Source organism: Bos javanicus, chromosome 6 (genome assembly GCF_032452875.1).
Source record: "Bos javanicus breed banteng chromosome 6, ARS-OSU_banteng_1.0, whole genome shotgun sequence".
Lineage (NCBI taxonomy): Eukaryota > Metazoa > Chordata > Mammalia > Artiodactyla > Bovidae > Bos > Bos javanicus.
The window spans coordinates 91888026-91912202 of NC_083873.1; the positions used below are offsets into that span (position 1 = coordinate 91888026).

Here is a 24177-nt window from a genome sequence, read left to right on the forward strand (position 1 = left end):
TTATTCAGACTGAATGTTGGTGGGCTGTATTTTGGTCATCTTTTTCATTGTTCTTTTTCCTCATGTCATCTCTAAATTGCATATTTTGGAAGACTATTGTAAAACAGATTTATCTCTGAAACCTCCCAACATATGTTCTGCATCCAAATGAAAGGGCTGTGTTTTTCAGGACCTATCGATTTGTTTGTTTCACAAGCATCCTGTTCTTAATGTGTTACAACTGTGATGAAATCTACGCATCCTCCCCACACACACTTCCATCCCTGAAAGTCAAAGTTGCTCAGTCCTGTCCAACTCTTTGTGACCCCGTGGACTATATAGTTCATGGATTTCTCCAGGCTGGAATATTGGAGTGGGTAGCCTTCCCCTTCTCCAGGGGCTCTTCCCAACCCAGGGATCAAATCCAGGTCTGCCGCACTGCAGGTGGATTCTTTACCAGCTGAGCCACAAGGGAAACTCCCACCCCTAATCCAAGGCAAACAGCCAACCTCTGCAGTCTACTCTGGAGAAGCATCTTCCCAAGGTGAGTGTCCTGTCTTGGCATTGCAAGTCTTGGGCACTTTATCTTTACTGTAAGAATTATTTCTTTATAGTTTATTATGTATTAGAGAAATACTTCATTTGGTACCCCTCCCCTCCAGAATGTAAGCTTAAGAGCAGAGAACATATCTTAGTTATTAAATCTTTTCAATATCATTAGTGCAGTTTCAGCACTTCAGTCCTCACCTGTCATGCCCCTTGATCCCCACCCACCGCATCGAGCCTCTCACTCGTCCCTCTAGAGGACAGTGGTTGTGAAGTTCAGTCCTTTCAGCTGTCCTCCCACCCTCTTTTATATGAGCACCACCTGACCTCCTCCTTTCTCATCCCAATGGATCTGGCTTCTCTTCCACATGAAGTCATGCTTTTCATGTCCTTCATGCCCTTCGTGTGCTCTGGAATGCTGTCCTTTCCTATTTCCTCATGAGTCTTAAGGAGCGGCAACCTCTCTTCAGCTGCACATACATCCATTCTCTGTCTCATATAGACTTGCTCGTACTTCTCATCATTTAAAATAAAACAGCAATAACACTCCCTGGCCCCCTTCTAGCCTTCTAGCTGTTCTGTTCAGTCGTGTCTGACCCTTTGTAACTCGTGGACTGTAGCCTGCCAGGCTCCACTGTCCATGGAATTCTCCAGGCAAGAATCCTGGAGTGAGTAGCCATTCCCTTCTCCAGGCGATCTTCCCAACCAGGGATCGAACCCATGCCTCTTGCATTGACCCTGAGCCACTAAGGAAGCCCCAGCCTTCTAGCTACCACCCTCTTTATCTCCTTTAGAGCCAAGTTCTTTAAAGAATTACCTCCCATTGCTATATCCGTTTTCTCTCTCATTCACCTCTTCAGTTCAGTTCAGTTGCTCAGTTGTGTCTGACTCTTTGCGACCCCATGAATTGCAGCACGCCAGGCCTCCCTGTACATCACCAACTCCTGGAGTTCTCCCAAACTCATGTCCATCTAGTCGGTGATGCCATCCAGCCATCTCACCCTGTCGTCCCCTTCTTCTCCTGCCCCCAGTCCCTCCCAGCATCAAGGTCTTTTCCAGTGAGTCAACTCTTCGCATGAGATGGCCAAAGTATTGGAGTTTCAGCCTCAGCATCAGTCCTTCCAATAAACACCCAGGACTGATCTCCTTTAGGATGGACTGGTTGGATCTCCTGTAGTCCAAGGGATTCTCAAGAGTCTTCTCCAACACCACAGTTCAAAAGCATCAATTCTTCGGCGCTCAGCTTTCTTCACAGTCCAACTCTCACATCCATACATGACCACAGGAAAAACCATAGCCTTGACTAGATGGACCTTTGTTGACAAAGTAATGTCTCTGCTTTTGAATATGCTATCTATGTTGTTCATAACTTTCCTTCCAAGGAGTAACTGTCTTTTAATTTCATGGCTGCAGTCACCATCTGCAGTGATTTTGGAGCCCCCCAAAATAAAGTCTGCCACTGTTTCCACTGTTTCCCCATCTATTTCCCATGAAGTGATGGGGCCAGATGCCATGATCTTTGTTTTCTGAATGTTGAGTTTTAAGCCAACTTTTTCACTCTTCTCTTTCACTTTCATCAAGAGGCTTTTGAGTTCTTCTTCACTTTCAGCCATAAGGGTGGTGTCATCTGCATATCCGAGGTTATTGATATTTCTCCCGGCAATCTTGATTCCCGCGTGTGCTTCTTCCAGCCCAGCGTTTCTCATGATGTCCTCTGCATAGAAGTTAAATAAGCAGGGTGACAGTATACAGCCTTGACGGCCTCCTTCCCTCACCTCTTGCCTGATCCTACGCAGGCCTCTTCCCTGTCCTTCCATCGCAGAGACTTAGCAGCCATCAGTCACGTGCACTTGCAGGCACCGGCACCAGAGTAGCCTCTCTGTAGCAGCTGGAATGCTTGGCAGTTCCTTGCTCTCCCCACCCTCTCACTGGGGGATTCTGTGAAATGCCCACGCCCTCCTGGTTTCCCTCCTGCTCCTCTGGAAGCCTCTTGATAGCCCCCTCCAGCCCCCTTCCACCCCCAAATTGGGACAGTTCTCAGAGGCCTATCTTTAAGGGACTTCCTTTCAGTCTCCTAGGCACTCTGCCCAAGCAGCTCATCTTTTCTCAAAGGCCATGTGTTTCGTGCCTCCTCAGTTTCTACCTTTTGCCCAGACGCCAGTCCTGTAGCTGCCACTGCCTCCTGTCCCCCACTGCAACCCCGCAGGCACCTCACATTGCACACCCCACTGTCTCCCTCCTTCCGCACTCTGTTCCCGCCCCTCATCTCACAGTTCTTTATATAGGTGAGGAATATTACCATTCTAGCTCAGGCTACGTAAAGGCCATCCTTCCTCCTGGACTGTACTCTTCTGTGCCAGCCACATCCAGGTGCTCACTAGGCTAGGCATTAGATCTATTGTCTGTTTAAGTTCACTGCTCCTGCCTTAGTGCTGGGTCTTTATTTAATCTCTTTACCGTGGCCAGTCCAGTAGCCTCCAATCCTCTCTCTGTCTCAAATGTATTTTCATTATTGGCAGTATCTTCCTGAAACTCAAATTTGAACATGGCCCTCCTTGGCTCAGGTTCTTCAGTGGCCTCCAGTTCCATAGGGTACTGTCTGTTGCCTTCAGTGAGGCCGGCTGAGATCTGGATCCTCTTCATCTTCATCTGCTGCCTCCCCCTCACTCATCATCTAGTCTCCACTTATGTAAGCTGTTTGTACCATGTTCTTCTGTATTTTCATGCATCTGCCATGCTGTCTCTTCTACCTGGATGTGCTTCCCTTCCATTTCCCATCCCCTTCCATCTGGAGAAATCTTTCATGGCTTAGTTAACTGTGAAACCCCCAGTGACTCCCTCTCCTGAGTACACCGAGCACCTTGTACACATCTCTATTAGGGACCCCATCTCAGTGTATTACAGTGCTCTGCTTGGCTGTCACTTCTGCTACTCTGTGAGCTATTTGCGTCTAATGATACTTTGTAACCTGAGTGCCAGCATAATGGCTGCCATGTAGAAAGTGTCTGTGGATGCCCCTCGAATGAAAGGGAAGGAAATTGAAGAGCGGTCTGGACAGCTTAGATTGAAAACAGCAGTTCCCAACCTTTTTGGCACCAGGGACCAGTTTTGTGGAAGACAGTTTTTCCCCAAGTAATTGGGGGTCGGGGATGGTTTCAGGATGATTCCAGCACATTGCATTTATTGCGTACTTTATTTCTATGACTATTCCATTGTGATACATAGTGAAATAATTGCACAGCTCACCGTAATGCAGAATCAGACTGTAATGCAGGCAGTGGGGAGCAGCTATAAACACAGGTGAAGATTCACTTCTTCACACACTCACCACCTGCCATGTGGCCTGGCTCCTAACAGGCCATGGACCAGTAACCAGTCCATGGCCCGGGGGTCTGGGACCCCTGATTTAAAAGAGAGCCTACTGTTGTCTTTAAAAGCACATAGAGAATTTTTTTTCACTTAATCTAGATGAGACAGTTCCACTGATCTTCACTGTTCTCTGCACAGCCGCCTTTCCTGCTTCAGAGTCTGATTCAGAACTTTCAGCAAGATGTCTGCTCCTTCCTGAAGGAGGTGTACCAGCTGATATTAAGCCTGGGTAGCTCCATGCTACTTCAGGGTACCTCCTCTCTTCTCACCATTGAGATTTCAGTCTAGAAATCCCTGAAGTCAGTGGTAAACATCTCACTTTTTTTTTTTTTTTGTCAAAAATAAAGTTCAGCCACTCTCTGACTCTGAACTTGTACAATAGTGTAATCCTCCCTACCAAATTCAACCTCCAGCCGTGCAGTCTGAAGAACACCCACTTCTCCCCTTCAGCTTTGTCAGTTCTGTGTGTACTTAGGGGATATCTTGGCTATTATGAGTAATGCTGCAGTGAACACGGGAGTACAGATACCCCTTTAAGATCCTGATTTCAGTTTCTTTGGATAAATACCCAGTCGTGGGATTGCTGGATCCTATCGTAGCTCTATTTTAAATTTTTTTTAAGGAAACGCCATACTGTTTTCCATAGTGGCTGCACCAGTTTGCACTCTCAACAGGGCACAAGGGTTTATGCAGGAATTCTTTAAGTTTGCAATATTTGTATGTAACTGAAATCATGTCGAAATGAAAAGGAAAATAAAAATAATAATAAAGCAGAAAAAAAAACAATGGTTAGTAAGAGAAATGAACAGTAAGATGTTTTCCAGTATTTACTCGACTGTGTTCCATCTCTGAGACACAGCAGTCTCTGCTTCCAAGTCCATAAATCTCACTGGTGAAGAGATCAGTGGCGACTGCTCCTAACACGGGCGTTCGTGTGCTGTGTCTCCCCAGACGCACTGAACCTGCAGGCCGGCCTCATTCTTGGCACTCGACCAAACTTGGGGAGAACCAACCCGATGCCAGCATGATGCAGATATCTCAGGGCACGATTGGCACGCCTTGGCCCCAGAGCTACCATTCCAGGTAAGTGACCACAGCTGAGACCTGGGGGTGGGGGTGCAGTTTGCTTTCAAATGCTCTGTTCCCAGAAAGGATTGTTTTCTTTTACTTACCCCAAGTATTAAGTCTCTCTACCCACTATCCGCATCGTCTTAAAAGCCCTGACGTGCATATGAGTCATCACCTTCTGGGCTAGACTAGCGTGGAGAGAGGCCAGGGTTATTTTGAACAATGACTAGCCATTTGAGATATTTATGGGGTTTATTGATCCTCAATCAGACATTTCTCAATTACACACCATAGCACTATAGCAGAAAAACGGACGGCTCCCTCCCTTGATGCTTCACATCCTTTTAGTCAAATAGGTATCTATTTTTTATCTGAATGGTTTTATTCAGTGTTTGAACTTCCCACTTGGTTTTTCTCTCTCTGTTAAAGCCAGTTATCCAACTTAGCTCCAGTCAAAGCAGTTAACACACTGAGGACTGTTCAGTATGTACATCATCTCATGCGGTCCTTCGTATGCACCTTTGAAACAGATATAGTCTTCTTGACTCCATTTCATAGGACAGGATGTTGAAGCTGGAGAGATGGGTTTGTCCAGGCTCAAACATCTGCTCAGTACCTGAGTCATGAATCAAATCCAAGCCAGGTTTCAAAGCCATTGCCCATAACCTCATGTACTTCTTCTATACTAGCTGTATGAGTCATCTTTCTTCTGCTTGTCTTATTGCTCCAGCAGTCAAGGTCCAGTCTGGAAAAAGCAGAGCCATCACGAGTGATGCAGGAGAAGGGATTTATTACAGTAATCAGACCTGACACAATTGAAGGGGACTGAGGAGAAGGGAGCCAAGCTTGACCCGCCCCCCGCCCCAGACCTATTAAAGAATGAAGTCAGGACACCCCTGCATTTACTTCAGACTTGGAGCCATGCAAATTGGAGTCCATCTCCTGAAGCCAGGGAGGCAGGCCCTGTTGCTTACCACTTTTTGGAAGTACTTGGATATAGGTTATTAGTAGTGAGGCAGGAGGGCTTCCCAGGTGGTGCCAGTGGTAAACAATCCGCCTGCCAATGCAGGAGACACAGGATACGCGGATTCAGTTCCTGGGTTGGGAAGATCCCCTGCAGAAGGAAGTGGCAACCCACTCCAGTATTCTTGCCTGGATAATTCCATGGACAGGGAATTTGGTAGGCTACAGTCCATGGGATCATAAAGAGTCGGACACAACTGAGTGGCCAGGCACAAAATGCTGGTCAGTATCAGGGAGGGGAGGATGTTGCTGGAAGGATTACTTAACAAACAGATGGTGGCTACACATTTGGTGAGGCCGAGACTCAGAATCCCCATGACCCACGTCTGCTCAGATCAAGGGCCAAATAAATGCTAGAGCTCTGACTGGTGGGCATGGCCTGTTAGGATACTTTTTGATCGCCCTCCTTGTTACAGACATTCCTTTCCCTTGCCCACAGCGCTCCCCGTAATTCTGAAAAAATTTCACCGTCTGAGCCCTGTGTGCTCCAGGAACACAGCCCCAGCAGGGCTCACGTGGAGGCACAGTGCTTTTGCTCTGTGGGCATGGCCGTGTTACAGGCTTTTAGGTTAGATGCGGGGGCCCAGCTGTGGAAGTGACACCAGATGGTGAGGTACTTGGGCTTATAAATCAGACCTCAGTTTCAATCTCAGTTTCATTACCTACTGCATAAGGTTGAGCAAAGCACTTAACCGCTTTGATCTTGGTTTCTTTGTCTGTAAAATGAAATTAATAATATATATCTCATTGGATCATAGTGAGGATTAAACAAAGTAAGATGTAAGACAGTGTAGTTCCTGGAACATAGTGAGCACTCAGTAATTATGAAAAGTAATTATAATAATTAAGGCTGAAAACTTGTCAGAGACACAGTGAAACATAATAATGAACGAGGTTAATGGCATGAACCAGTACACATTTATAAAATGCAGGAGTATTAACAGGGTACCCCTCCTAACCACTAACCTTTGTTGATGTTCAGTTGCTAAGTTGTGTCCCACTGTTTGCGACTGCATGTCAGACCCCATATTGGAGCCTGCCAAGCTCCTCTGTCCATGGAATTCTCCAGGCAAGAATTCCGGAGTGGGTAGCCATTCCCTTCTCCAAGGGATCTTCCCAAACCAGGGATCAAACCCAGGTCTCCTGCATTGCAGGCGGATTATTTACCACTGAGCCAGCAGGGAAGCCCATTAACCTTAGGAGGCCCTTAAATCTGAAGTCATACTATGACCTAAATATACACTGGGCTGAAGACAGAAATAAGACAATTGCAATTGGTGCCTAGAGTCACTGCCCACAGTAACTATGGTGAGCTTCCAGAGGCCCCAGGAGAGTCGCAGTGTTGACATTAGAAGTGCAATACTCTACAGGCTCTGCTTTTCCACTTGCTGTTTCTTCCTCATCCCACCCTCCAGAGGGGTTTAGGCAGATGGAGCCTGCACTGGACCTACCACTCTGCCCTCTAATGCAAGCTTCGGAGCAGCCTTCCCTGACACAATGACTGTCAACACAAAATCTCTGGGTGGGGGTACAGGAGGAGAAAGGAAAGCTTGGGTTACCCCAAAATGACACATCCATGTGGATTTTCTTCTACCCCAGCTCAAAGCATCCTGTGGTCTGTTCATTCCATGCCTTGGGTTCGCAGCTCTGAGCTCTGCTCATAAGGGCTGCCCTTTGGCAGCTGTAGCTGGAGAAGCTCTCCTGGTACATTTCTGAGGGGCACAGTGGCATCTAGTGGTCTGGTGGGCAGCATCCCTGTGACAGCGTTCACACAGCCTCGTCCTAAATATGTGGATCTGTTTCTCATTAAGAAGCAGGAAAAGGAGAGGGAGCTCAAGGGATGGGGAGGGGCAGGAGAGAGGGAGAGAGACGTTCAAAGAGACAGAAGATATGTAATTTTCACCGCCTGCAAACTGGCTCAGATCTGAAATTTCACTGCAACTGTGTTCCAGCTGCTTTCTCTCAGATCCTTGTCACTGTCCTTCTGCTGTCCTACAGAAATCTCACAATGGTCCTAAAGTATTAGGACTTCTAAAGTACATAGTACTTTAGGAAAAACCTCCAAAAAATCCTGTAGTCTAGTCCCCTCCCAAGAGGCTGAAATAACACCATCACAATACTAAAGAACCAGTACATGCTCATTGATTCATTCCTCTAACAAATATGTATGGAATACCTACTATGTCTGAGATAATTTTTAGTTATTGAGAGTGCAAGACTGAGCAAGACATCAAAAAGTAGTATTTATTGTTTCCCCAGGTATGTTCCATGGAATGATAATCCATTAGATGCTCCTTGGGGAAAACTGTCTAGGGTCATGTAAGTTTAGAAATCACTGCTTGGGACTTCCCTGGTGGTCCAGTGGTTAAGACTTCGCCTGCCAGGGCAGGAGTGCGGGTTTAACCCCTGGTCAGAGAACATGTGGGATATTACCCACATGCCTTGTGGCCAAAAAATCAAAATACAAAGCAGAAACAATATTGTAACAAATTCAATAAAGACTTTAAAAGTGGTCTACATTAAAAAAAACTTAAAGCACTGCTTAGTATATTTGCCTTGCAGAATATCACATGAACAAATTTATTAAGGACTCGGATGTCTTAAATTACAATTATTTACCTTACCTGGAGAAGGCAATGGCACCCCACTCCAGTACTCTTGCCTGGAAAATCCCATCGACGGAGGAGCCTGGTGGGCTGCAGTCCATGGGGTTGCTAAGAGTCGGACACGACTGAGCAACTTCACTTTCACTTTTCACTTGCATGCATTGGAGAAGGAGATGGCAACCCACTCCAGTGTTCTTGCCTGGAGAATCCCAGGGACGAGGGAGCCTGGTGGGCTGCTGTCTATGGGGTCGCACAGAGTCGCACACGACTGAAGTGACTTAGCAGCAGCCCAGTATTTTCCAGACATATTTTATCATCTGAGGAATTAATTAATGTTCTGGTAGTACACCTTAGGAAATGTTTTCATATAATTGTTTTGTGCTCCTTGTTATGTTTTAAGTATTTAGGAAATACTTTTAAACAGAGGTGATGTAATATCAAGTAGTAGTAAGTGCTGTGAAGATAATAAAGCAGAGCAGCAAGAAATACGGAGAGGGGAGGTACTTTTAAGATAGTGAATGGCAGGAAGTATTCTCCGATGCAGTCATGAATAAAGGAAGGGAGTGAGCCAGGTGAAGAGCATTCCTTATGGTGGGAACAGTGAGTACAAAGGCCCTGAGTCCCTGATGTGGGAACATATTTCATGGGTTTGAGAGGCCATCAGTGGCCATTATGCCAGAGTGCAGTGAGCAAGGAGGAGAGCAATGGGAAACGAGGGTAGAGAAGTCGTCAGACCACAGTGAGAACTCTGACATGCTTGACACACTCATCTTGAGAGTAAGGATGTCTCTGTGTGGGCTGGAACTGCTGCAGGATTGAAGACCTGCATGTCAGGTTCTTGGCAGCCATCTGTAAGAGTGCCATCTTGGAAGCAGGAATGGCAGGGGTGATCAGAATGACTGCTTCCAGAATGTGGTAGAAGAACTTGTTGATACAGGGTGATGTCAGGGCACTCCGTGGCATGGCATAGGTCACTGGGTCTTAGTCCCCAGGCAGCTTGGAAATGAGAATTTGGGGAGACAAAGCCCTTCCTGAGTAGCAGTGAAGAGTAAGAATGGTCCTCATGGGATGCATTCCATCTGAGGATTGGTGGGTTAAGTGTCCTTTGGCCGCAAGACGGAACCCACTCTACCCTTGCTTGGCTCGAGATACGTTTACCAGTGAGTTCATGTTTCTAGATCCATCTGTATTTTGCGATGGCATTTCCTCCGATTCAGCAGTGTTTCAGTTAACCCATCAGTTTATTCACTTTGATTTTTTTTTTTTTCACATGTTCCTAAATTAGATCTGGCTTATCCTTTTAGTGAAAGACTGCTAAAATTCTTAGCAGTGGGGAGGAGGATTAAGTAGTGTCTACCACCTGCATGGAATTGGTGAGCAAAAACAGCCCTTGTGGAATCTACTGCTTCCGTGTCCCCTTGAAGTATTAACTCTGAGTCTTCTGTTAGAGGAGATAAACAGGAGCACAAGTGGGTCATAGGGGATTATCCTCAGTCACGTCATGTGCATCTTCAGCACATCCTCTTCATTTGGGGGTGGGGGGGTAAATGCTGGTAGTGATATATGCCGTGACATGGAGTGCCAGGACTGGCTTCCCTAATCTGGTTGAGATTAACCCTTCCTTCCTCCTTGAATTTATACCTGTCCCTGCCAAAGCAAGATGTTCCATTCAGTAAGTTTACTTGCCCTGAAAAAGAAATATTATTCTGGGGGGGCAATTGCTGAAAATGTAGTCTTCTTTTCCTTGAATTCTGCTCCAGTTTTGACTCAGAATATGATCCTTCTAGTCTCCTCCCGTATACTCTGGAGACAGTCCAGCAAAGCATTATCACCTACTCAGCCATTAAGACACCATATTTACTTATATGACATCTAGAAATATAATAATAGCTCCATGGATTTTAATAGTGTTTAAATGCCTATTCATTTAAAAATGAAAAGCCTCAGGCAAGAACTCTTCGTTTTCTTTATTCTTTTTGTGACCCTATGGACTGTAGCCCACCATGCTTCTCTGTCCATGGGATTTTCCAGGCAAGAATCCTGGAGTGGGTTGCCATTTCCTCCTCCAGAGAATCCTCCTGACCCAAGGATCGAACCTGTGTCTCCTGCATTACAGGCAAATTCTTTACCGCTGAGCCACCAGGGAAACCCTCTTTAGAGAACAGTGAATCACAAATGTTTGAACTATTGAGACTGCTGTTTGATTTTTGAGCTACTTATTCCTTCCTATATCTCTACTCTCTCTCGCCCATGCTGGGTGAAGTATATTTGGGGTTTATAATTAAAGGTAGCTATAAGTAATTCTGTCTTATGGCAACTTTTTGGAGGAGCTAGTGAAGGAAAAAGTCTTACTGTCCAGCGTATGAGGCTTTGCCCAGACTCTGGGAAGTTGTCCATGGGTGATGGTCTCCCAGCACCTGAGAGCCTCCCGTGATTAAGACTTCTTAGCCAGTCTGCTTTTCCTCTCTCATCCACTTTTGCTAGCTCTCAATTTTTCTGAGTATTCTCTCATTCAGTTTTGTGTTTGGCTTTCTTACCACAAACAAATTGTCTCTTGTACAGTGGAAATTCCAGGAAGATTGCCAGGGAGTAGCCCTTCAACTCCATAAAAAGGAAAGATATTAACTAAAACCGGGGACATGTGCACAGTCTCCCTCAGCCATCCGCGTGCCTGGTCTCTTACTAAGCTTTCCCCTTCTTCCCACAGACGCCCCAAGAGACACAAAATGTCAGTCTCTGTCCCTCTAACTCATCTCGCCCTCCGCTTTCCTTGCCCACCTCTCTCATTTTTTGGGCACGTGCAGAATGTCACTTCCGGCACAGAACACAGTATATCATCGTGTTGCCTGAGCCCAAAGGCCCACGTGGTGTCCTCCTGCTCCCCACTTCTCCCCTGGCGAGCCTGGGTGATTAATTAGAGACACATAGGTTACGGTGTTGGGCAGTTACTCCTAGTGATGACACGTAGGGAGGCCGAGCAAGGCCCAAATATGGTCCTTTTACCCACCCTTCCAGAAACCAAACATCTTGCACAACAGTCCATTTATAAGCTAGTCCTGTGCCTGGAAGCCTACTGAACAATCAGGGCTCACCGCTGACTGCCCTGCCTCCCTTTCTTCCAGCTCCTCCACCAGTGACCTCTCCGGCTATGACCACGCATATCTGAGGCAGAGCCCTGACCGGTGCAGCTCCCAGGGGAGCATGGAGAGCCTGGAGGCCGGCGGGGGATACCCACCCTGCCACCTTCTCTCCCCGGCCAAGTCCACCAGCAGCATTGACCAGCTCAGCCACCTCCACAGCAAGAGAGATTCGGCTTACAGCTCCTTCTCCACCAGTTCCAGCATCCTCGAGTATCCACCCCCTGGCGTCTCTGGCCGGGAGCGTTCGGGCTCCATGGACACCACTTCTGCTCGAGGTGGCCTCCTAGAAGGGATGAAGCAGGCAGATATTCGCTATGTTAAGACAGTCTATGACCCCCGGAGGGGGGTCTCAGCAGAGTATGAGGTGAACTCTTCAGGCCTGCTTCTCCAAGGTAGGGAGACCCGAGCCTCAACTGATGGTCAGGGCTACAATAAATTCCATAATGTTCCTCGGGGCAAAGGTGCACCACCCTCTTCCTGGAGCCAGCAGTGTCCCGGTTCCTTAGAGACCACTGTGGACAACTTGCCTCCTAAAGTGGGTGCGCCCCTGCCCCCAGCTCGGAGTGACAGTTATGCAGCCTTCCGGCAGCGAGAGAGGCCCAGCTCCTGGTCTAGCCTAGATCAGAAACGGTTCTGCCGACCTCCAGCAAACTCTGCAGGCACCCTGAAATCTCCCTTCATAGAGGAACAGCTGCATACTGTGCTAGAGAAGAGCCCAGAAAACAGCCCTCCAGTGAAGCCCAAGCACAATTATACCCAGAAGGCCCAGCCCGGCCAACCTCTGCTGCCGACTGGCATCTACCCGGTACCTTCCCTGGAGCCACACTTCGCCCAGGTGCCCCGGCCTTCTGTGAGTGGAAATGGTACCCTCTACCCTGCCCTGGCCAAGGAGGGTGGGTACACACCTCCTCAGGGAGCGTGCGACAGAATGGCTGCCCTTGATGAGAATGGGAACCAAAACGGATCTAGCAGGCCTGGCTTCGCCTTCTGCCAGGCCTTAGAACGGGACTCAGTGTCCCTAGTAGAGAGGAAACCTGAAACTTCAGCCAAATGTGTCCCCTATAAAGTCCATTTTCCCTCAGTGCCTGAGAACGAGGAGGAGACCTCCCTGAAGAGACTTCTCACACCTCTAGAAGGCCACAGCCCACATCCCAGTGAGAGAAAGAGCACCCAGGGCAACAGATATTCTAATTACCACAGCCTCCAATCCCCTCAGGCTCAGGTGTGGGAAGTGGGTGAAGACAAGAGATCCTTCCTGCCTTCAGAGCCTTGGGAGGGGGATTCCCATGAAGACCACAATGCCAACCTCCGGGGGAGGCTCCACGGAGGCAGCCTGGGCCAGAGTATGCCAGGCAGCTTTGGCAAGACTGCAGCTGCCTTCTCCTCCCTCCAGAACATTCCTGAGAGTCTAAGAAGGCAAAGCAGCTTGGATCTCGGAGCAGCAGCCCAGGAAGTCTACCTGGAAGGCTCATCCACCTGTGCAGTCAATGCCAAGGGAGAAGAGTCTGGAAGGACTGCTGTTGCTGATCACAAGAGCCAGCTGGACAGGTCGGTGTCCTATCCAAGGCCCGAGGGGAGAACCTTGGCCTCTTTCCAGAGTTCAGACCCAACGTATGAAGAGCCGCCCTCCCCATCCCCACAGGAGACCTCCAGTCTGGGCCGGAGGAGGCTGAGTTCCAGCAGCACCTCGGCTCTGCAGGGCTTTCAGTACGGGAAGCCCCACTGCTCCGTGCTGGAGAAGGTTTCCAAGATCGAGCAGCGAGAGCAGGCTGGCCAGAGACCCCCGAGTGCCGGCGGCTCTACTTACGGCTATAATTACAGGCCCCACAGGACACTCCCAGCCTCCAATACTTTGGGGAATGACTCGGAGGAGACTAAAGGCCGTATACATTTTTCCGAACTCACTGAACCCCTAGGCAATGGAGAACAGCACTTCAAAAACGGGGAGCCAAAGTCAGAAGAGGTTTCCTGGCAGCCGTGTGGTCAACAGTCGAGGCGGGCTGTGGAGGGTGGCCGGGGTGCCCCACTCCGGGGTGGAGAGCCCCCGAGGCGGGACGCCCGTCTGCTCCGCAGCCAGAGCAGCTTCCAGCTCTTCAGCGAGGCCGAGAAGGAGGCCATGTGGTCGGACGACAGGCCCCGCATGCCAGAGTCGACTGTGCAGGAGGCCCCCTTCAGCCGCGCCTACCGGAACAGCATCAAGGATGCACAGTCCCGCGTCCTGGGAGCCACGTCCTTCCGACGCCGGGACCTCGAGCCTGGGACGTCTGTGGCCTCCAGGCCCTGGCGCCTGCGACCCGCCTCGGCCCACGTAGGGCTGCGCAGCCCGGAGGCACCGATTTCCGCCTCCCCGCACACCCCGCGCGAGCGGCACAGCGTGACCCCGGCCGAGGGGGACCCTGCCCGCCTCGCGCCCCCTGCTGCCCGGAGGGGCCCGCGCCGGCATCTGACCACCGAGCAGAAGAAGCGCTCGTACTCAGAGCCCGAGAAGATGCACGAGGTGGGGGTCTCGGAGGAACCCGAGCCCGAGCCCCCTGGGCCGCCGAGGAAGGGGCCGCATTTCATGGAGGGCTCGGTGACTGACCGGCGCCGCATCTTCGAGCGAGACGGCAGGGCCTGCTCTACCCTCAGCCTGTCGGGGCCTGAGCTGAAGCAGTTCCAGCAGAGCGCACTGGCCGACTACATTCAGCGCAAGACCGGCAAGCGGCCTGCGGGCGCCGGCTGTGGCCTGCAGGAGCCGGGGCGGCTGCTGGAGCGCACCCAGAGCACCTACCTCCAGCCCGAGGGCCCGGGCCTCACCGCGGCTTCCAGTCTCTGCTCGCTTCGGGAGCCCAGCCTGCCGCCCCGCAGGGAGACCGCCCTTCTGCCAGCCACTGTGGTGGGGAGTACTGGGGAGACCCAGCGGGGCCCCCGAGATCGCAGCAGCTCGTTTGCCAGCGGCCGCCACCTTGGGGAAAGGCACCGCGGGGACTCAGCGCCGAGAGAACTGCTCAGTGGAGCTAACAATGGATCAAAGGGCCCCCAGAGACTGAACGGTACCCCAGGGGAACCCTCCCCGTGGGGGGCCACAGCTGGGAGGGCCGCGAAGTCCATGTCGGCTGAGGACCTGCTGGAGCGCTCAGACGTCCAGGCTGTCCCTGTCCACATGAGGTCCCGGTCATCTCCCACCGCCGACAAGCGCCAGGTACGTGCAGCCAGCGGATCCTAGCACTACCGCTTCAGTCCGCAAAGCCTTAGTGCGACTCCTCTAACCCCTCCTTCCCCCTTTGTTTTTCTTTAGCGTGCAAGAGAGCAGCATTTGTTTTCCTAAGGGGAGTCTTTCTCAGTGCCCCTATCTGATGAGATCCTTACAGAAATAGAGATATTCATAGGTATCTATAAAGTTGTGTCTTATGTAGAAACATATGTCAATATAGATATCTATATATGTGTATCTATAGATACATATACACACACATAGTAGGCCTCATTTCTGGTTTTGCACTGGAATGGAAAATATTCGGGAAAATTCCAGAGAGTTCCAAAAAACAAAACTTGAATTTGCCAGCACACCAGCAATTACTTATATAGTATTTGCATTATAAGTAGGTTATATGCAAATATTATGCCATTTTACATAGCATCAGGGAGATTTTGTTATCCATCCCAGGGGATCCTGTAGCTGCAGAGAGTCAAAGGTGACTGAGCACAGCACTCGAAGACAACTGTATATAATATATTTACACATATATGTATATATGCTATGCTATGCTATGCTAAGTCACTTCAGTGGTGTCCGACTCTGTGCGACCCCAGAGACGGCAGCCCACCAGGCTTCCCCGTCCCTGGGATTCTCCAGGCAAGAACACTGGAGTGGGTTGCCATTTCCTTCTCCAATGCAGGAAAGTGAAAAGTGAAAGTGAAATCACTCAGTCCTGTCGGACTCTTAGCAACCCCATGGACTGCAGCCCACCAGGCTCCTCTGTCCATGGGATTCTCCAGGCAAGAGTACTGGAGTGGGGTGCCATTTCCTTCTCCAATGCATGAAAGTGAAAAGTAGTATGTGCATATTATATTTATTGTTCAGTTGTTCGATTGTGTCCGACTCTTTGTGACCCCATGGACTGCAGTATGTACGTGTAAAAATTATATTTTAGTGTCATCCACTTCTCAGTGTAAGAATTACATTAGGAAAAGTTAGGGATATCTTTTTATCTTTCATGATTTTTGTTTTGCTTTTTTTTTTGCCCCCCAAGTTCGTGCAATAGAAGCTGTGTCTTAGTATTTTAACGATTTTTATCTTGGTACCCTCTTTTGTTTCTGTTGGACTTTTGCATTAACACAATAGGTATTGTTATTGACTTTGATCATTGTTTGTTATTGAGTTCCAGGCCCTCAACTCAGAATGCTTTAACATTTAGGAGTGGATACATGCATAGTCATGTCCGACTCTTTGCAACCTCATGGACTGTAGCCCACCAGGGTTCTCTGTCCATGGGATTTTCCAGGCAAAAATACTGGAGTGAGTTGCCATTTCTTTCTCCAGGGTATCTTCCCGACCCAGGGATCGAACCCACATCTCTGGCACCTCCTGCACTGGCAGGCAGATTGTTTACCACTAGCACCACTTGGGAAGCCCCACTTTTACATTTATTATCTCATTAATCCTCAAAATAATCCTGTGTAGTAGAATATATTATCCATGTGCCATGCTGTGCTTAGTCTCTCAGTGTGTCCGACTCTGGGCAAGCCTATGGACTGTAGCCCACCAGGCTACTCTGTTCATGGGAATTCTCCAGGCAAGAACACTGCAGTGGGTTGCCATGCCCTCCTCCAGGGGATCTCCCCAACCCAGGGATGGAACCCACTGTAGGAGGATTCTTTACTGTCTGAGCCACCAGGGAAGCCCATATTATCCATATCAAATTCATATCTCTGTCTCTTTCTTTATATTATCTTGACGAGATAGGAGAATGCCAGACTTTCAAATTCTCACATTAAAGGATTTTTCTCATAAAGTCTCCCAGCTGTGGATACATCATGAGGAACTTTCCCCTGGAAATGTTAGGAGAGCTGGGAATAAAGTCCAAGCACTCTGACTCCCAGGGCTCTGTTAGTTTCCCTACTTCATAGCCTGTCTCCAGGCTTTACTTGCACTGCAGCTCGGTGGCATACCTCATGATTCCCTTCCCAGATCAGAAGATACAAGGAAGTCACATATATTTTACCACAAGGGGAGAACACCCCTCCATTGACCCTTCAGAGAGTCTCTTTTCTCCAGTAGAGAGTACAGTGATCTAACAAGCATTTGTAGAGCCTATGTTTTATGAACAGGACTGCATTATAGGTTTGAAAGAAACATAAAGGGAAATAAAGGTCATGCCTTTCTGGGGGTTACAATTGAGCAAAGAATATGTACTTATATACAGATAACACAAATGGTGAGTGCTTTGGGAGTGATCATAAATAACATGCTATGGGAGGGACACTGATTAGTTCTAATTGAGGGGATCTGAAAGAGCATCTCTTGAAAGAGAAGGGATTTGAACACACACAGCCTTCTGAGGGAAAATACCACTCCCGTCCACACACTTTCTCTTAAGAAATATTTTCTCCCCAGTATAAACCACCACCACCCCCACACACATCCACATAGAATCTATAGAAGCAATCCTCCATAAGCCTCCAATAGCTTTTTTTCTCCCCTTGGAATGATGAACAGAGCTAATTTCCAGTGCTTATCCTACCTCTAAGAACACTTGAACAATCCATATATGTAGGTGCTCTGGTGGTCCAGTGAGTGGTTAAGACTCCATGCTTCCACTGCAGGGGGCCCGGTTTTGATCCCTGGTCCGAGAACTAAGAAAAAACATGGTCCATGTATGTAGCATGCCATTCCAGCTAGTTTGATAGGCTTCAGAGGCTCACTACATAGCAGGGCAAGCATTTTCATTTCTCTCCCCATGTTCTAAAGAAAATAGAAATGTTTAGGTGAAAACCAAATCCTCTTCTGTTGTTAATTCCTCGCTACATGTCATTATTCTCTTCTGGGGAAGTGGTTGGATGGTTCTGAATATTATTTTGCCTTCCCTTCCAAATATTTCTTAAACCTGATAAACTGGGAAATAGAGCTCAAACATAGGCAGAATAGAAGAATGATCCCAATTAAATCCCAATTCTTGGGTATTATTTGAAAAACTTTCTAGAGATAGCTAAACACACAACATTATTTATGTCCTCTTTAATATAGCGACTGCCATATTTAGAAAGTGGGGGATGTGATGGGGGGAATGGAATATTTCAACGTGAAATATTGCTGCTTTGCTCCTGCAGATTCTGAACATAGTTTATCACCCCCAGATGGCAGTTTCACCAAGACCTTGTTCTCAGCTTTCCCCCTGCATTCCCTTGCTCAGCAGTCTGACCATGCCTGCCCTGAGACCTATTCCCCGGCAAGGTCTGCCCCTTACATCTTCTTCATATATCCATTGTCTTCCTTGGTTGTAGAACTAGTTAAAAACAAAACTAGTCTCCACGTAATTATTGTGGTTATTATTTCAAGATACTATTATTTATTTGAATAAAGTCCAGGAACTTTTACCATTGTCATTAAGCTTTGGTGAAGGTGTTAAATAAGGATTTTTCTCATCTCAGCTTGAGAGAACTCTGAGAAATTAAGTGACCCTGTAGAGACTAAACCGTCTGCCTGAGTTAAACCGAAAATATGGAGTCTGTTTCTGGTGCCAGCTCAGTCAATAGCCTCCCAAACAACTGCAGCTTGTTCCTGCCAGCCAGATGCTAATAGCACAGGATTTTGCAAGCTTTGGACCAGGATTCAGCTCCGTTTCAAAGGTCCATTAGTGAGGATAGTTTCTGCTTGCAAAACAAGGTCAGCGCAGAAATTGATTTCTCTGTTTATAAAATTTGGTCGTTCTTGGGTCTGAAATGATGGCTGCAGAAGGCTGCTGCCACTTATAGCCTAAGACCTGCTCAGACACTCAGCAGACCCAGGCCAGCCCCTTAGCCAGCTGTGGTCATCTCTGAACAAACCACCCCTTGTTCCCTCTCCTTTAATTCCTCTTAATTTGAAAAGTGTAATTGCAGAACAAATGAATATTAGTGATGCAGCTGAAGTGCCCATCAAATTCTTGGCTGCTTTCTGTTTTCTAAGACACTTTAGAAAACTTAACTGATTTAAATTAGGTAGGCCCTGCAAAGCAGCTGGAAAAAATTCAAACATTTTTGCCTTGGAGATGGAAATTTATACCCATTCAATGCATAGATCTAAAATATAGCAGAAGCTATAAAAAGAAATCTTTTGGAGAAGTGAGATTTCTGGTGGGGTATTTTTTTGTCCCCCAGATGTTGAGGTAGAGTCTTCTCTGGTTCTCACTGTGTTTTCAAAGATCTTCATTTCTTGTATGTGACACGTTCACCATGTGAAGGTGTGACAAACATTTCATTGCTGAGGAAATTTGCATGGAACCCCACAATGTTGGTTAATAGTCTCGATTCTGTAGGATACAGCTTGCCAATCATTTTTAGTACTTCTCAACAAGTACCCATTCAAGCTTGGAGATAAGTAACAATCACTTTCCACAAAATGTGAAATTGCAAATAGCTACTATTAACTAAATGTTCACGATGTGCTAGTCACTGTGTTTTATAAGCATAAAACTAATCCTACATCTATGCAAAGGAGGAAATACTGTTGTTATTCCCATATTACAGATGAGGAAACTAAGGCATAGAAAAACTGAGGAATTTGCCCTACCTGGTGGAAGTGAGGTTTGACTCCCTACTGTCTTAACTCCAGAGGTTTTTAAGTCACTATACCGTGCTGCCTCCTGGTATAAAAAAAGACTGAGAGATGAGAGTTAAACATCTTATATCTGAAAACTCTAGCCAGTGAATTGATTTCATTTTAACATTTATCAATTACTACTACTTAAATAATATTTTTTAAAATTTCTAATTCATTTTAGCAGATACTTGATACTCCAAGGTAGATGAATATTGTCTTCATGTTTTATTGGTCGTAGAGATATTAGGATATCTTAATTCAGAACTCAAAGAGTGAGAATCAGAATTTGCTAGGATTTAAGTTTATAGTTTTAAGTGTAGGGTGCCTAATAAAGAATAAGAACTGGTGTACTTCTCAGTCAGTCAAACAAAGTTAGAGACCAAAAAAAAGACAGTTAATGAGTGGTATCACTCTGTATCCCCCATAGCCACTGCTTTTTCCTAAATTGTCATAGAAGTTTATACTGCTTACCAGTTTATAGAAAATCAAGTAGTCTTTGGCAGTGCATACTTACCCAATCAAAGCAAATATGTGCAGCAGGAATGCATCCTCCTTGGGTTTTCTACTAGGTTGGGAAGGAATTTCCCTTCAGTCCAAATGGTGTTTCCATTGACAGAAGATGTAAAAATTTCTCTCAGTTGTCTATTACTGGCTCTCAGTTCCTTTATTTTATGCATATCCTCATAAATATCAAGCTCATGCTGTAATTTAAAGGAAGTAATAGAATGGAAGTATGTATTTGAACATTACTAGCTTTGAGGGGACCTAGGGGCACCCCACTCCAATACTCTTGCCTGGAAAATCCCATGGATGGAACAGCCTGGTAGGCTCCAGTCTGTGGGGTCGCTGGGAGTCGGGCACGACTGAGCGACTTCACTTTCACTTTTCACTTTCATGCATTGGAGAAGGAAATGGCAACCCACTCCAGTATTCTTGCCTGGAGAATCCCAGGGACGGCAGAGCCTGGTGGGCTGCTGTCTATGGGGTCGCACAGAGTCGGACACGACTGAAGTGACTTAGCAGCAGTAGCAGCAGCAGAGGCTTTTCCAGTTAACAACTGGTGAAGCTGAATATTCTTGTCAGTGAGGGAGTGGAGTGGAGAAAGACTTTAAAGAGACCATAAGAGTTTGGTTTTGTTTTGTTTTTCTCTCATTGAACAATGTGTACATTTTTTTCCCCTATATTGGAGTATAGTTGATTAACAGTGTTATGTTGATTTCATGTGTATAGCAAGGCAATTTGTCTTGGGCCTATTCTTTTTCAAGTTCTCTTCCCATTTATTTCCCTGGATTTCCCTGATAGCTCAGCTGGTAAAGAATCCGCCTGAAATGCAGGAGACCAGGGTTCGATCCCTGGGTTGGGAAGATCCCCTAGAGGAGAGAACAACTACCCACTCCAATGTTCTTGCCTGCAGAAGTCTCTGGACAGAGAAGTCTGTCAGGCGAGGTCGCAAAGAGTTAGACACGACTGAGCAACTTTCACTTCACTTCCTATTTAGGTTATTACAGAATATTGAGCAGAATTTCCTGTACTGTGCAGTAGGTCCTTGCTTGTTATAAATGGGCTGTAAGGTTTTGTGAAGAGTAGGAATTCCTATTCCATCTAATGATACTTGAGCAAATCAGAGACGCATGGAATTCTTTTTTCTCAAAGCATTGATATTTTATTGCATCCAACTCAGCCACCTCTCAACTTAAGGTTCTAAAGATCACCCTTAGGCTTTGAGGAAATCATGGTTTGAATCCCAGCTCCTTGCTGCTGCAGTTTCCGCCCTGCTCCCCATTGTTATAGATTAAATTACAGGAGAAATGTCAGGTGCCTGACATGACTCCAGGCACTTCACTTGAGGATCATAAGGAACTTGGCAGAGTATCCAACACACAGTCAATGCCCAGTAAGGGGAAGCTGTGGTTATTAATAATATTCAGGTTTGTTTCTTCTTTGGGCTTGCTCCCACCCACCTCTGGCTCTTCTTGCTTTTTAGTACCTCTATCACTGATTGGGGGGAAGGAGCAGGAAAGAAAAAGAGAAAGGGGATGAAAAGCAATTAGCCCTTTGGACAGAATAAAGGGGGAAATGCTAAAATTAAGTTTATGGATTACCTGTGGATTTAATTTTCTTGTTTTCTACCTGACTCCTGTTATCATAAATAATTGAGAGTTTTATCAAGAGCAACATCATTGTCTTCATCAGGAACCTGTACGTATGACCTGATTTTACACTATCAAAAACTGACCTATAACCCACCAGAAACCATTATATACCCATATTAAAAACAGAAACAAATGACTACCCTTGAAGTGTCCCCAGAGTTACTGATATGACATGTGGATGAGATGTTTTTCCCAGAAAGAATGTATATCAACCTGATTACAAGCCAGATTCCTATCTGATTCTTGGGATTTTGCTAAATGTAGTAAACTCTCCTTTTCTTGTCATCTCCCGTATTTCCCTGTTGCTATTTCAAAAGTTTTGCCCTTTGAATTAATTTTCATCTTTATACTTCAAATATAGCAGTTGTTTCTGAACTCTGAAGGTAATTGTTATCAGACTTCTCTTGTTTAGAAAATGTCTTGGTTAAGAGAGGCACCCAGTGAGATAGACTGAGGTTCTACCACTTGTGACCTTGGAAAAGTTAACCTCTTGGGTGTGTGTCCTCATCAATGCAGTGGGGTTAACAGTACTTCCTGAGGCTTTGAGGATAAAATGGGTTAGTATGTAACAATGCCGCCATGAGCCTGACAATAAAGAGTGGACCACCAATAAATGTTCATCTCCTTTACACCTCCACCCCCTTGGTAAATTTAAACACCGTTTGTTGGTACTAACGCTGTGCCTCTCTTCTGTTTTAAGGATGTGCTTTTGGGGGAAAACAGTAGCTTTGGTCTCATGAAGGATCCGTGTTATTTGACTGGCCCAGGTTCCAGGTATGTGTCTATAGTTATGATGCTCTTTGCCTCATGAATGCTGCTGGAGTTAAATGCTTCTGTTCATCTCTACTAGAAATTGAATTAAGATGTTATGATGTTTCATGGTGTCTTGTGCCGCCTTTTTCAGTTTGTCTAGGCTATGGGAAACCTTTTTATCCACAGATGACTTTGTCTAAGAATGATACTATTCAGAATAGGTTTTGAACATGTGCTGTTGAGGCGGTGGTTGACTTCTCGCGTGTTTACATCAGAATGGTTGATGATTGTGCTCTTCTCCAGCATGTCCTCTGACTTTCTCACGTGGGTCCTCTCTGGTGTGGCTGATCTCTTCTGGCTGTGACCCACAGGATCAGGTCTCTGAATAAGCACAAGCATTCATGAACAGCTTCACATAAGACCAATCATTGTAGGCATTTAGAAGACAGCAAGAAAGTCTTTTTTTTTTTTTTTATTGCCTTCGAAATCATTTCTCCTTAGAAAAATATTATGGATAATTTTTAGAAGTAGGATCTTTGGACTATTCACTTGGAGCTTAACGAGTAGGGATTTCCAAAGAGGATTTCCTCTGAACCACGTGTCTGTATGTAGTTTTAATGCAGCATTGTAGGACTGTCTACTGTAATCTGGTTATTACTGATGGTCATATAGTTAATCTCGCTTGTTTTTTTTAGGCCGGTTCTTTAATATTTATTATGTTTCACTCAGTCATTGTTTCTCTCTTTTTCTGTATTCATCTTCTCCATAATTCAGCCTAGTAACTGCCAGCATGGTCAGGAAGTAAGTATTAAGTTACCTCCTTCGCTGCCAAGGGCAGCCTTGTATAGCTGCTTTTGCTCCTGTAGCTCTTCTCAAAGTGAAGCAAGGAGTCAAGGTGAGGCTAAGGACGTTAGTTTGGGTGCCTTAATTCAAAGCTAGAAAGAAGAGAAGGTTGACTAGAACTAGAGCTCTGCCAAAAGAGCACTATTCTAAAGTCTAAGGTGAAACTAAAGTCAAAAAAAACAAAAAATCAAATTGCTCAATTACACAAAGGACTTGAATAGACATTCCTCCAAATAGCCAACGGGCACATGAAAAGATACTGCACATCACTAATCCACAGAGAAATGCAAGTCAAAAGCACTCTCATGAGGATGGCTACAATCAAAAAAACCTAACAAGTGTTGGGGAAGATGTGGAGAAATTGGAACCCCTGTGCACCATTGGTAGGATTACAAAGTGGTGTAACTGCCATAGGAAACACTATGGAGGTTCCTTGAAAAATTAAAAATCTGTCATGACCAAGCAACCCCACCTCTGAGTATAAACCCAAAGAATTGAAAGCAGGGTTTTGAAGGGAGATTTTTATACCCGTCTTCGCTGCAACACTACTCATGATAGCAGAGAGGGGGAAGCAACTGAGTTGTCCACAGGTGGTTGAGTGGATAAACAGAATGAGGTGTGTGCACACACTGGGATATTGTTCAGCCTTTAAAAGGAAGGAAATGCTGTCACAGCCTGCAACACGGATGAACCTTGAGGACGTTATGCTAAGTGAAATAAGCCAGTCGGAAATGCTTTACGGTTCCGTTTGTATGAGGTACCTAAAGTAGTCAGATTTGTACAAAAGCAGAGTGGCAGTTACAAGGGCTGGAGGAGTGGGGACAAGAGTTGTTGCTTGCTAGTTACCTAGCTTCAGATTCGCAAGATGAAAATGTTCTGGAGGTCTGTTTTGCAACAATATGGATATACTTAACTGA

The 24177-nt window shown here is 46.4% G+C and overlaps 1 protein-coding gene across 6 annotated transcripts in view; it reads left to right on the forward strand.

Moving 5' to 3' along the window:
• SHROOM3 (shroom family member 3) overlaps nucleotides 1-24177 on the forward strand; it is a 329202-nt gene that overhangs the window by 283416 nt on the left and 21609 nt on the right. For all 6 annotated transcript variants that reach the window (XM_061420517.1, XM_061420516.1, XM_061420519.1 and 3 more), the window contains 3 exons: nucleotides 4846-4977; nucleotides 11714-14912; nucleotides 22365-22438. In XM_061420517.1, coding sequence (XP_061276501.1) covers nucleotides 4846-4977; nucleotides 11714-14912; nucleotides 22365-22438 — 3405 coding nt within the window. The remainder of the gene's footprint in view (nucleotides 1-4845; nucleotides 4978-11713; nucleotides 14913-22364; nucleotides 22439-24177) is intronic.